Consider the following 14,882-nt stretch of genomic DNA (forward strand, 5'->3'; position numbering starts at 1 on the left):
AATAATAATATCCTTCTAATAATCCTTCTTTTGTATCGCACCCCATGCTGTCAATATTGTGTACCAACAAAACGCATCTCTATATTAAAAACTGATCCGAAATACAGTAACTGCATCACTCCCACACGACAACTGTATTTAGTTCTGCCTTTGACCACATGACATGGCCTAACAATATGTCACTGTATTGGGTAGGATTGAAGACCATCGTCGGCGCCCTGTTCCAGTCAGTAAAGAAACTTTCTGACGTGATGATCCTCACTGTCTTCTGCTTGAGCGTCTTTGCCCTCATAGGGTTGCAACTGTTCATGGGCCATTTAAAGCAAAAGTGTGTGTTTATGCCAATAAACAATGATTCCGCCATCAATGATACATTTTCCAATGGCACCTCTGAGAAAGGACCACATTACAGTGCCCAGGAAGAGGCTTTCAACTGGACAGAGTACTCGCTGGATAGCAGTGAGTGTTTAAAGTCTTTTTTGTCCAATTACATTTCAGCATCTACTGTACGTGTTGCCATGTCAGTCTAATCACACAGGAGCATTCTGAATCAGTTCTGAAATGGTGCAAACTTCAACTACCGTGGGGCAAATAAGTATTTAGTCAACCACTAATTGTGCAAGTACTCCCATTGGTTAATATTAGAGAGGCCTGTAATTTTCAACATGGGTAAACCTCAACCATGAGAGACAGAATGTGGAAAAAAAAACGAGAAAATCACGTTGTTTGATTTTTAAAGAATTTATTTACAAATCCTGGTGGAAAATAAGTATTTGGTCAATACCAAAAGTTCATCTCAATACTTTGTTATGTACCCTTTGTTGGCAATAACAGAGGCCAAACGTTTTCTGTAACTCATCACAAGCTTTTCACACACTGTTGCTGGTATTTTGGCCCATTCCTCCATGCAGATCTCCTCTGGAGCAGTGATATTTTGGAGCTGTTGTCGGGCAACACGGACTTTTAACTCCCTCCACAGATTTTCTATGGGGTTGAGATCTGGAGACTGGTTAGGCCACTCCAGGACCTTGAAATGCTTCTTACGAAGTCACTCCTTTGTTGCCCTGGCTGTGTGTTTGGGATCATTGTCATGCTGAAAGACCCAGCCACGTCTCATCTTCAATGCCCTTGCTAAAAGAAGGAGATTTTCACTCAAAATCTCTCGATACATGGCCCCATTCATTCTTTCCTTTACACAGATCAGTCATCCTGGTCCCTTTGCAGAAAAACAGCACCACAGCATGATGTTTCCACTCCAATGCTTCACAGTGGGTATGGTGTTCTTCAGATGCAATTCAGTATTCTTTCTCCTCCAAGCACGAGAACCTGTGTTTCTACCAAAAAGCTCTATTTTGGTTTCATCTGACCGTAACACATTCTCCCAGTCCTCTTTTGGATCATCCAAATGCTCTCTAGCGAACCGCAGACGGGCCTGGACATGTACTTTCTTCAGCAGGGGGACACGTCTAGCAGTGCAGGATTTGAATCCCTGGCAGCGCATTGTGTTACTGATAGTAGCCTTTGTTACTGTGGTCCCAGCTCTCTGTAGGTCATTCATTAGGTCCCCCCGTGTGGTTCTGGGATTTTTGCTCACCGTTCTTGTTATCATTTTGACACCACGGGGTGAGATCTTGCATGGAGCCCCAGATCGAGGGAGATTATCAGTGGTCTTGTATGTCTTACATTTTCTAATAATTGCTTTACACCAAGCGTTATACCTATTGCATACTCAGTTTTCCCAGCCTGGTGCAGGTCTGCAATTTTGTCTCTGGTGTCCTTCGACAGCTCTTTGGTCTTGGCCATAGTGGAGTTTGGAGTGTGACTGACTGATTTGTGGACAGGTGTCTTTTATACCGATAATGAGTTAAAACAGGTGCCATTAATACAGGTAACGAGTGGAGCCTCGTTAGACCTCGTTAGAAGAAGTTAGACCTCTTTAACAGCCAGAAATCTTGCTTGTTTGTAGGTGACCAAATAATCATTTTCCACTCTAATTTGGAAATAAATTCTTTAAAAATCAAACAATGTGGTTTTCTGTTTTTTTTCTCCACACTCTGTCTCTCATGGTTGAGGTTTACCCATGTTGATAATTACAGGCCTCTCTAATCTTTAAAAGTAGGATAACTTGGACAATTGGTGGCTGACTAAATACTTATCTGCCCCACTGTATATGAGAAGTGCAACACAGAATATCCGCTACAGCCATGTGACATGTCTGTTGTGAACTGCTCACGGAATGAATTAGACTTACGATTGTCTTGATTTTCACAATAATGAAATTTTGTGTCCCCCAGAAAATTACTATTACCTCCCAGGCAAACGGGATCCATTGCTCTGTGGAAACGGTAGCGAGGCTGGGTAAGTTGAACCCATATTAAATAATAAAGGAAGTATATTATGGAAGAAAACACTGAAAATGCTGTTGTGTTTCCTGATTTGAAAAAAAAAACCAACAACAACAATCCAGGACCAATATGTGACACATTTTCTTTTTTTTTTTTTTTTTTTTTTTTTTTTTGGGATGTAGTCAGTGTCCAGAAGGCTTTATGTGCATCAAAGTTGGAAAGAACCCAGATTATGGCTACACCAGCTTCGACTCATTTGGGTGGGCCTTCCTTTCTCTCTTTAGGCTCATGACTCAAGATTTTTGGGAAAACCTGTACCAGCAGGTAAGCCATAATGTCTAAAAGGTCATGAAATATTTCCCAAAAGCTTGATTTAATTTTGATTAGGATAAAGCAATTTAATATCCAAATAGTGGAACTGTACTAAAAGCCCCAGCTTGGATGTGAGCCAACACTTAACCTTTAGCGTGAATGATTTTCTACCTCAAATTAATTTGATTTTAGTTCGCAATAAATTCTAAAGTCTCTCACAGGGAAGGTTGACTGTCTAAATGAAGAATGTATTGCTTCACTTATAATGTCCATGGTGCATAGGTTAATGGAAGTGCTGTATTTGTTCTTTATGCTTGTCTAAATACAAAAAACAGGCCACGTTGAACTCTGTCAAAGCCTTCTCACATTACAATATTTGAATAAAATCATTTGAAAGAGGTTGTTCAAACAAATGCGCAACATGATGCCCAGGTGTGTCTTCAACAGAATGAAAAAGAAGAGTCGAGGCGTGACTCAGACAAACACATGATGTGTGTATATGAACATGTACTGTACAGTGGTACCTCGAGATACGATCGTATCGACATATGATCATTTCGACATCCGATGTAAAATTTGTCTCAACATATGACGACATGCTCGAAATACGCTGATTTAAGACATTGTCGCAATTCCATTATTTTCCCGCAAGACGGATTTTCTTGTGAGAACATGGGTCCCAAGAAGCTTAGTGCAGGTGGTGATAAATTGGAAAAAGGCGACACTTACATTGAAATTAAGATGGAAATGATAGAACATGTGCGTGGTGTGAACTGGCTCAATGATACGGCCGGAAATGTCTACGATCTCGACGGTCCTCCTCCGACCCTGTTTGCCAGTCTTTTTAAGTTAAGGTGACAATTATTATTATTGTAACATTGGCAAGGAAGTCGCCAGCTTCGTCAGGTTTAATCATTTGTTGCAGAACTTGTGCAACACAGCATGGCTACTGTCTGCCATAGCCGACGCCAACAACAACATGAAAAGAGAGAGTGAAACTCTGTCGTATCTCTCTCACTCTGTCGCCAGTCACACGGTGTGTTTAGAAACACCATGCAAAACACAACCGCCACATTAGAATCTGATTCGTTACATGATTACTATTATTATTATATTTCCCAATTTGGATTTATATCGTATTTATTTTGCTATGTGTAATTACTATTTGTAATTATACCAGCAGTATTTATTAAGGATCTAGCGTAGGTTTTTGAGCTCTGGAACGAATTAAGCCAATTATAATATATTCTTATGGGAAAATCCCGCTCGACATTAAACACTTACACACCAGGTCCTGGAACAAATTAAATTAGTATGTAGAGGTACCACTGTACCAGTCCTTCGCAATAAATTAGCATATTGTGTTAAAGTTCATTATTTTCTGTAATGTACTGATAAACATTAGACTTTCATGTGTTTTAGATTCATTACACACAACTGAAGTAGTTCAAGCCTTTTATTGTTTTAATATTGATGATTTTGGCAAAAAAGTCAAGAAAAAACATAAATCCCTATAAAAAAGGCAACCTTCAATTAATTATATCAGCTATGCACTCAATACTTGGTCGGGAATCCTTTTGCAGAAATGACTGCTTCAATGCGGCGTGGCATGGAGGCAATCAGCCGGTGGCACTGCTGAGGTGTTATGGAGGCCCAGGATGCTTCGATAGTGGCCTTAAGCTCATCCTCACTGTTGGGTTTGGTGTCTCTGAACTTCCTCTATACAATATGCCACTGATTCTCTATGGGGTTCAGGTCAGGAGAGTTGGCAGGCCACTTGAGCACTGTAATGTCATGGTCAAACCATTTACCAGTGGTTTTGGCACTGTGAGCAGGTGCAAGGTCCTGCTGAAAAATGAAATCTTCATCTCCATAAAGCTTTTCAGCAGATGGAAGCATGAAGTGCTCCAAAATCTCCTGAAAGCTAGCTGCATTGACCCTGCCCTTGATAAAACACAGTAGACCAAACCCAGCAGCTGACATGGCACCCCAGACCATCACTGACTGTGGTTACTAGACACTGGACCTCAGGCATTTTGGCATTTCCTTCTCCCCAGTCTTCCTCCAAACTCTGGCACCTTGATTTCCAAATGACATGCAAAATTTGCTTTCATCTGAAAAAAAGCACTTTGGACCACTGAGCAACAGTCCAGTGCTGCTTCTCTGTAGCCCAGGTCAGGCGCTTCTGCCACTGTTTCAGGTTCAAAAGTGGCTTGACCTGGGGAATGCGGCACCTGTAGCCCATTTCCAGCCCACGCCTGTGCACGGTGGCTCTGGATGTTTCTACACCAGACTCAGTCCACTGTTTCTGCAGGTCCCCCAAGGTCTGGAATCGGCCCTTCTCCACAATCTTTCTCAGGGTGTGGTCACCTCTTCTGGTTGTGCAGAGTTCCTGCCGTACTTATTCCTTCCCGCTGAGGTGCCTTGATACAGCACTCTGGGAACAGCCTATTCACGCAGAAACTTCTTTCTGTGTCTTAGCCTCTTGCTTGAGGGTGTCAATGATGGCCTTCTGGACAGCAGTCAGGTCGACAGTCTTGATTGCGGTTTTGAGTAATGAACCAGGCTGGGAGTTTTTAAAAGCCTCAGGAATCTTTCGCAGGGGTTTTGAGTTAATTCGTTGATTCAGATGATTAGCTTAGTAGCTTCTTTAGAGTACCTTTTCATGATATGCAAATTTTTTAGATAGGGATTTTTGTTTTTTCTTGACTTTTTTGCATTATTCATCGATATTAAAACAATGAAAGGCTTGAACTACTTTAGTTGTGTGTAATGAATCTTAAAATATATGAAAGTCTAATGTTTATCAGTACATTACATAAAATAATGAACTTTATTACAATATGCTAATTTTTTGAGAAGGACTAGTATTAGTATTAGAGGTATGCAAAATTTCCAATTCTTAGATTATTCGCGATTCGGCCGTGGAAGATTCGAGAACGATTCACACACATCCAAATTCCGACTATTGAAATATGTCAAGTAAAGCGGAACTAAAACACAGTCAGCACGGTCTTTGGGACGCAATGAGGAACGGACCGAGAGTAAACATCATGCTTGTCATTAACCAAGTAATGACAATGCTCAACTAACGGCTCTGGCTTAACTCATTTCGCTAGATAAAAAAACAATAATACCTGATTGCTGCCGAACTAGAACTCGATGCGAAATGACAGACTCGGCGGCGTTAGCAGTACATGTATAGAAAACTAGATGCCAATTGACGGACTTGCCGGCGTTAATAAGCAGCCGCCATCTTAAAGCAGTAGACTGCCCTGGAAGGCTGTTGTAGGGAACCTTCCAAGCGAACCTAATTTAACTTTTTATCTAAAATACTCCTAAATCGGCAAAATCTTGACTTGAATCTATCTTTAAATGATGAAACAGTTTTAAAACTTTCACATGTCGAAAGTAGACAGAAGGGAAACTATGGAATAACGGGAGCAATTTTAACAACTTTAAAAGTTGATTCACAGCATTAAAGTAATTGAATGTAGTTTAAAGCAGCCCATACAGACTGGGGACTTGAGTATTTTATTTACTGTTTTGAACTTTTAACTTGATACTGAAATAGTCGTTAATTTAAGCCTGAGAGGCTATTTGTACAATTTTTGTAACGAATGTACAAAACATTTAAAGCAGCTAATAGCTTGGGGGGAGGGGGTATCATCAATAATCGATTTATAATCAAATCGTAGCCTCTGAATCATAATCGTATTCGAATCGTTAGGTGCCTAAAGATTCCCACCTCTAATATGTATATACACCTCTCTACAGTACATACAGTGGTATGAAAAAGCATCTGCACTTTTTGGAATTTCTCACATTTCTGCATAAAATCACAAACAAATGTGATCTGATCTTTGTCAAAATCACACAGATGAAAAAATTGTGTCTGCTTTAACTAAAACCACCCAAACATTTATTGGTTTTCATATTTTATTGGGGATAGTATACAAACAATGACAGAAGGGGGTAAAATAAGCAAGATACTTTTTCATCCCACTGTAGTACATATGATGTACATACATACTGTACATATATACTGAGGAATGACAAGAACTGCAATTATGACTGTCCTTTTTTGGTTCCCAAAAGACACTAAGAGCATCTGGAAAACCCTACATGGTGTTCTTTGTGCTGGTCATATTTCTTGGCTCCTTCTACTTAATCAACCTGATATTGGCTGTGGTGGCGATGGCATACGAGGAGCAAAGCCAGGCCACCATTAAAGAGGCTCAAGAGAAGGAGGAGGAGTTTCAGGCAATGATGGAGAGCCTCAAAAAACATCAAGCTGATGCTCAGGTAAGTCAGGTTTTGTTTTTGTTTTGTTTTTTTGCATTAGTGTATCCACATTGAAGTGTTCACACTTTCATACTTTGGGGGAATTATTTAAATACTGTGGAATATATATTTTTCAAATAAACTTCAGTTTGTTACTGGATCCCATAATTTATTTCACATGGAAAATCCCCCAATTCAACTTATTATCATTTACCATATTACCATATAACAAACATATACCACATAAAAATAATCACTTCCGCTACAAAAGGTTAAAGGTCAAGTGTTAATATACACATATGTTAAAGGGTTGGACAAAATAATGGAAACACTTTTAAAAAATCAATCAACAAAAACTAATTTTAAAAATATATACAGTGGGGTAAATAAGTATTTAGTCAATCACCAATTGTGCAAGTTCTCCTATTTGAAAAGATTAGAGAGGCCTGTAATTGTCAACATGTGTAAATCTCAACCATGAGAGACAGAATGTGGGGAAAAAAACGAACAGAAAATCACATTGTTTGATTTTTAAAGAATTTATTTCCAAATTAATAAGTATTTGGTCTCCTACAAACAAGCAAGATTTCTGGCTATCAAAGAGGTCTTACTTCTTCTAACGAGGTCTAACGAGGCTCCACTCGTTAACTGTATTAATGGCACCTGTTTTAACTCATTATCGGTATAAAAGACACCTGTCCACAACTTCAGTCAGTCACACTCCAAACTCCACTATGCCCAAGACCAAAGAGCTGTCGAAGGACACCAGAGACATAATTGTAGACCTGCACCATGCTGGGAAGACTGAATCTGCAATAGGTAAAACGCTTGGTGTAAAGAAATCAACTGTGGGAGCAATTATTAGAAAATGGAAGACATACAAGACCACTGATAGTCTCCCTTGATCTGGGGCTCCATGCAAGATCTCACTTCGTGGCATCAAAATGATAACAAGAACGGTGAGCAAAAATCCCAGAACCACACGGGGGGACCTAGTGAATGACCTACAGAGAGCTGTGACCACAGTAACAAAGGCTACTATCAGTAACACAATGCGCCGCCAGGGACTCAAATCCTCCACTGCCAGACGTGTCTTTCTGCTGAAGAAAGTACACATCCAGGCCCGTATGCTGTCCGCTAGAGAGCATTTGGATGATCCCGAAGAGGACTGGGAGAATGTTTTATGGTCTGATGAAACCAAAATAGAACTTTTTGGTAGAAACACAGGTTCTCGTGTTTGGGGGAGAAAGAATACTGAATTGCATCCGAAGAACACCATACCCACTGTGAAGCATGTGTCACATTCTGCTCCTGGTTAGATTTTGTGTTGTTACAGAGGCGGCTGTGGGGGCGTTCCCGACATCGCACCTGCTGCTAATTCCTGCCCATCAACAATAGTATAAAGACGCAGGCGATCCACTGGAAGAGCGCCGAGATATTTTCCTTGCTGGTCGCCATTCGACATCCTTGTCTTTCGAGTAACTTGCTATTTTGGTAATTTTGCCCGTCGTGGCTTTTGGTTGCCTTCTGCTTTAGTTTTGTATGCCTCTACCTTGAGCAGGTACGTGAGTGTATTTTAGTTGCTTTATTGGCTCTCTGCCTACCACCTTGGTTTACCCTCGCGTTTTATATTGAGCCCCGTCGACCTCCTGTCACGGACCCATTTTGTTATATCCCCTTTTTGCCGCGATCGCCTGTGTTTTGTTTTGTATTTAATAAACCCTTGTACGCTTCCCTCAGTCGTTTGTTGTCTGTTGTGAGGTCCAACCTTGTTTCTGCGTTCGCGGACCCTGACAGCATGGGGGTGGAAACCTCATGCTTTGGGGCTGTTTTTCTGCAAAGGGACCAGGACGACTGATCTGTGTAAAGGAAAGAATGAATCGGGCCATTTATCGAGAGATTTTGAGTGAAAATCTCATTCCATCAGCAAGGGCATTGAAGATGAGACGTGGCTGGGTCTTTCAGCATTACGATGATCCCAAACACACAGCCATGGCAACAAAGGAGTGGCTTCGTAAGAAGCTTTTCAAGGTCCTGGAGTGGATTAGCCAGTCTCCAGATCTCAACCCCATAGAAAATCTGTGGAGGGAGTTGAAAGTCCGTGTTGCCCAACGACAGCCCCAAAACATCACTGCTCTAGAGGAGATCTGCATGGAGGAATGGGCCAAAATACCAGCAACAGTGTGTGAAAAGCTTGTGAAGAGTTACAGAAAACATTTGGGCTCCGTTATTGCCAGCAAAGGGTACATAACAAAGTATTGAGATGAGCTTTTGGTATTGACCAAATACTTATTTTCCATCATGATTTGCAAATAAAATCTTTAAAAATCAAACAATGAGATTTTCTGTTGTTTTTTTTTTTTTTTTCACATTCTGTCTCTCGTGGTTGAGGTTTACCCATGTTGACAATTACAGGCCTCTCTAATATTTTCAAGTGGGAGAACTTGCACAATTAGTGGTTGACTAAATACTTATTTGCCCCACTGTATCTATTCTTTGTGTTGGATTTTTATAGTTTTATAGTAAATTTCCCCCAAAAATGCGACTTATACTCCAGTGCAATTTATAGTACGAAAAATATGGTATTTAGAATGAATCCCATAAGTCAATGTACCTATTTAATTATTTTGTGAAAAGTATAGTGAAAGCGTTCCTGGAAAGTATGAACACTGCTATGATTTGTACGGTTTTGTTTTGTCATGGTTTTGTTAAAGGTCATCATTGTATTCACCTTAAATGTCACAGTATATAATCCAATAACAGCTATGCGTAATTGTATTACCAAAGATTAAATTGATTTTCCAAACTGATGTCAAGTCCGCTGTTCCTAAATGTGACATTTCCTTGTCTGCGCTCAAGACTGTAGCAGTAGCGTCTGCAGAGCACGGTGAAGTCAGCGACAATACCGGGGTTGTAGAAAGCTCCTCCGAAACCTCCAAACTGAGTTCCAAAAGTGCCAAAGAGAGAAGCAACAGACGGAGAAAAAGAAAAGAGGAGGGCAAGGTCCCAAAGTCTGAATCTCAAGATAGCCTTAAGAAGTCCCGATGTCGCTTCTCTGTGGAGGACAATTTGCTCAACAATGAAATGAAGTGCTCGTCAGCTCACCAGGTTCAGTACCATTTGGTGGTTAATCAAGCCGTGCTGTTCTGTCTCTTGTGTTGCAACGTAATGTATCTCAAAAAGCCCGATTGACTTATTCTTCACATTAAAAAATGGTGATAACTTGATTTTGCGCGCTAACAGATGGGGAAGCTGATTTACTAAGCAGGTGCAGCTAAGATGGCATGTAGCAGGCAAACTAACTGCATGTTCATTTTGTGCGGTTCTCACTGAATGCATAAAGTACTTTGAGAGTTGATGCAACAGGATTAATTGTGAAAAAATATTTATCAAACCTGACACAAATTGTCGCAGAGAATGGTTCTTTCCTGCTCAATTTGAAATATTTGAAATGCAAGAAACACGTTTTATAAGCAGTGGTATAAAGGATGGCCAAATTCGTCAAATCCTCGTGCATTTAGGTCAAGTTAAATTTATGTGCCCGATAGCCCTCCAAAAATTGTCACTGTGATATTCAAGGGAAAAAAAGTCGAGGCAAAGACAGCCGGAGTTGACTTTCTTTAAAAAAATTAAAAAATGAATTATGAATAACGCATGGAATGCAGTATCAAATTAAATGAGAACAAAGAAGAATTTTAGAAAGTCCAATTGTGAAACATAGCAGGCCTTAACACCATTAAAGTTGGAATACAATAAAAGCTCCTTCTCTGGAGGACCATCCCGAACGACGAGCGAGGCAGAATTTATATTGTTCCTATGCAAATGAGCAAGTTCATCCCAGTCTCTGGGGCAGAACCATACATAGTGGAAAAATACAGTGTAAACAATACATTCCTATGTTCCCCTTATCATGTCATCAAGGAGATTTCAATTTTTTACAGAAAGGTAAACAGGCATGTTGTGAACAGAACAGCAGTGAATGAATACTTATAATAATGCATGATTATATTACAATATATTCCCCTTCAATACACTGAATAAAGATTAACTGTTGTTGTTCTACCTTTCCACTGACACTTGTAATGCCATCACCTCAAATTTCACTTTAAGCTTGTAGTACTGTCCCAAATTTTCCATGGTAAAAACTAGGCCTACACAATATATTGTTTGAACACTGCCATCGCAATGTGCGCATTGCACAATAGTCCATCGCAGGACGTGCAATTTTTTTTTTTTTTTTTTAATGTAAACTTTTGTTTTTCTTCATAAAAGCAGCAATTGAGCAGAGAGATGGCTTCACCAAGCTTCATCAATTACAGATAAACCTCCTTAGCCTGGAATACTAACAATAATAATAATAATAATACATTTTATTTATAACGGACTTTACATTTGAAAAACAAATCTCAAAGTGCACATTACTATGTAAAAAAATAAAATGATATTACCGGTATATGAATACTAGCGATGTTCCGATCGCATATTTTTACACCCGAGTCAAGTCACCAAATTTTGAGAATCTGCCTATACTGAAATATTTTTTGTCTTTTTTTTTTCAGACTCTCACATATTGAATGAGTTGCCACAGCACATTTCAGACTGTGTACCAAGCTTAACAATGACTAACACATTTGTGCCTTTGATCGTAAACCACATCAAAGCTACATACCAGTCAATCATCGTTAACTTTAAGTACAAAACACCAGCTGCACTGGTGACCAAGAAAAACAGTTTGGTCGCACTGCTTTTCAGGAGAGCACGTGAAAGGCTGTATGAGCATGAAGCAGACAAACTTTTTTTTTTTTAAATTAAAAACCGAATCCTTTTCACCCGATTCCGATCCTCTGAAAAATGCCGCCATCGGCCTGATTTCCGATCATGTGATCGGATCCAGACATCTTTAATGAATATTATGTGGTCATAGTGAGTCTTCCCAAACAGAGCTATTCGAGTCTGGTGAAAATTCTTCTAGTTTTAATATCGCAAACCACCAAAAATCGCAATGTCTTTTTTTTTTTTTCAATATCGTTGGGCCCTAGTAAAAACCATCTCATCTCCAAAGAGTAAAACATTTGTAACCCCGCTTTTACTCCGGTGTCCAACACAACTAGCAATCATGTGTGCCATCTGTTAGTGTGCAATTAAGAGCCTGCTTTTTGGTATCATGGCAAATCACGCCCAAATTGTTTAGATTTTAGAAGGTTGATATTGTTAAACAAGATATTCACCTTGATTACCATGATTAAGATTATTAAATTGGAACATATAAACATAGCAAGTACAGCAGAGCCTCTGACATTGGCTTTTTGCAATTCATATAATCAAAAGAAATATAATTTTGTAAGAAAGATACCACAACTGTTGAGGTTTTATAGTGTCAGGATGACTTTGGAAAGAATGACTTCCATTATTTTATATGGGGAAATTTTGTTTTAGATTACAAAAAAAAAATGGGATGTCGACCTCAGTAACCTAATGCAAACAAACAAAAAACTCAATGATAAGTATATACAGTATATTTATAGTGGGGCAAATAAGTATTTAGTCAACCACCAATTGTGCAAGTTCTCCTACTTGAAAAGATTAGAGAGGCCTGTAATTATCAACATGGGTAAACCTCAACCATGAGAGACAGAATGCGGAAAAAAACAGAAAATCACATTGTTTGATTTTTAAAGAATTTATTTCCAAATTAGAGTGGAAAATAAGTATTTGGTCACCTACAAACAAGCAAGATTTCTGGCTGTCTAAGAGGTCTAACCTCTTCTAACAAGGTCTAATGAGGCTCCGCTCGTTACCTGTATTAATGGCACCTGTTTTAACCCATTATTGGTATAAAAGACACCTGTCCACGATCTCAGTCAGTCACACTCCAAACTCCACTATGGCCAAGACCAAAGAGCTGTTGAAGGACACCAGAGACAAAATTGTAGACCTGCACCAAGCTGGGAAGACTGAATCGTCAATAGGTAAAACGCTTGTTGTAAAAAAATCGATTGTGGGAGCAATTATTAGAAAATGGAAGACAAACAAACAACAAAGGAGTGGCTTCGTAAGAAGCATTTCAAGCTCCTGGAGTGGCCTAGCCAGTCTCCAGATCTCAACCCTATAGAAAATCTGTGGAGGGAGTTGAAAGTCCGTGTTCCCCGACGACAGCCCCGAAACATCACTGCTCTAGAGGAGATCTGCATGGAGGAATGGGCCAAAATACCAGCAACAATGTGTGAAAAGCTTGTGAAGAGTTACAGAAAATGTTTGGCCTCCGTTATTACCAACAAAGGGTACATAAAAAAATATTGGGATGAACTTTTGTTATTGACGAAATACTTATTTTCCACCATGATTTGCAAATAAATTATTTAAAAATCAAACAATGTGATTTTCTGTTTTTGTTTTTTCCACATTCTGTCTCTGATGGTTGAGGTTTACCCATGTTGACAATTACAGGCCTCGCTAATATTTTCAAGTGGGAGAACTTGCACAATTAGTGGTTGACTAAATACTTATTTGGCCCACTCTATGTTTGTATTTGTGCTTGTCTATATGATAATGTAAATATACTGCCTTCCCAAAAAGTTATTTTATTCACAACATCAGGTACACTTGCACAACCAAATAAGATCCAAGACCTGTATCAAAGGTTCTGTATTGACTATTCAAATGAGACTGACATTTACTATTACTAATAACTTCACTGTACAATACCATTGGATTATGCAAGTGTACCTAACGTTATGTTTATGTAGTGATTGCATTGTTTGAAAACATTGCCATGCATCTTTCTGTTATGCATTGCATGTCCACGCTAACATTCTTTACTCAACAATAAGTGTCGTTATTTTCATTAAATTGACTCAAGTACGCTTTTTTATGTGCTTGTGGCGCATCATTATCATCAAAATCCAAATCTTCTTTCTCAACTCTTGTCATTGTTGATGATGTCACCAAGACGTTTTTTTGATTTTGCTCTTCTTGAAATGCATTTCACCATTTTCAGCTTCTTCCTCATTATTAACATCATCATTGAGATTTTCAGTCATTGCAAATATGGCTTTTAATTTGCTTTTTTTCCCCAATGCTTATTGCGCATTGGCCATCTTCTTCATCACAAAGTCCCTTAAATGTCACCAATTCATATGATCGTCTTAAAGTTGTTTCTTCTTCACACCCCCGTATATTTGTCCTTGCTACTGAAGAATATCTTTCTCTCTTAGTCCTTTCTGAGTATTCACGGACCATCATTCTCATCCAGACGGAACAGCAGGACCAGCGTTTTCAGTTTCCAGAGCCAATCACGAGATGCCGGCTCAGAAAATGAGTTTGCAGATGATGAGAACAGCATTTTTGAGGACAACCGGAGTCGAAGAACCTCTTTGTTTTTTCCCCGGGGGTGTGATCGCCACGGCAGCAGTATCAGCCAGTCAAGCTTCTTTCCACATCCGCTACTTTCACCCTGCAGGAAGAAGCAGAGCACTGTAGACTGCAATGGAGTAGTCTCCCTAATGGGTGTCGATTCAATCCCGTTATCACCTATGGGGCTCTTTCGTCCTAAACTGACAGTAGATATGACCTCCAATAAAGACAAAGTAAGAAAGGGTTGTCCTGTCTCGTTTCGCATCTGCCATGTCTTCAGTAGTAATTCTTTGCTTGTAGTCCTTTTCCTTCTTGTAAAACTTTCAAATTTAAACTGATGTTTTTTTAGTACCGTTATTCAAATTACAATTATAAGTGCATAGTGCAGGTAAATGCATTTTCTCAAGCCATTTTAAAATGCAAAAGAAAGTGAAATCAAATGATTGGACATTTCTTCTGGTACAGTCCAGTTCAGTTCATTTTATCGCGTGTCCATTTCCAAAGGGTCCAGAAATCCCAACAAAAACGGAGTCTTTCTCAGTACCCTCTCGTATACCATCTCAAAAACCATTGTTCAGTGCAAACTGA

At 39.4% G+C, this 14,882-nt stretch overlaps 1 protein-coding gene across 1 annotated transcript in view; it reads left to right on the forward strand.

The window, feature by feature from the left end:
- scn1laa (sodium channel, voltage-gated, type I-like, alpha) overlaps nt 1-14,882 on the forward strand; it is a 61,322-nt gene that overhangs the window by 22,580 nt on the left and 23,860 nt on the right. Inside the window, exons 7-13 of the mRNA XM_057853314.1 lie at nt 196-459; nt 2,295-2,358; nt 2,528-2,669; nt 6,756-6,962; nt 9,801-10,049; nt 14,156-14,463; nt 14,578-14,593. Of these exons, the coding sequence (XP_057709297.1) occupies nt 196-459; nt 2,295-2,358; nt 2,528-2,669; nt 6,756-6,962; nt 9,801-10,049; nt 14,156-14,463; nt 14,578-14,593 (1,250 nt within the window). The remainder of the gene's footprint in view (nt 1-195; nt 460-2,294; nt 2,359-2,527; nt 2,670-6,755; nt 6,963-9,800; nt 10,050-14,155; nt 14,464-14,577; nt 14,594-14,882) is intronic.

The sequence above is a fragment of the Corythoichthys intestinalis genome, chromosome 12, assembly GCF_030265065.1.
Source record: "Corythoichthys intestinalis isolate RoL2023-P3 chromosome 12, ASM3026506v1, whole genome shotgun sequence".
NCBI classification, from domain to species: Eukaryota; Metazoa; Chordata; class Actinopteri; order Syngnathiformes; family Syngnathidae; genus Corythoichthys; species Corythoichthys intestinalis.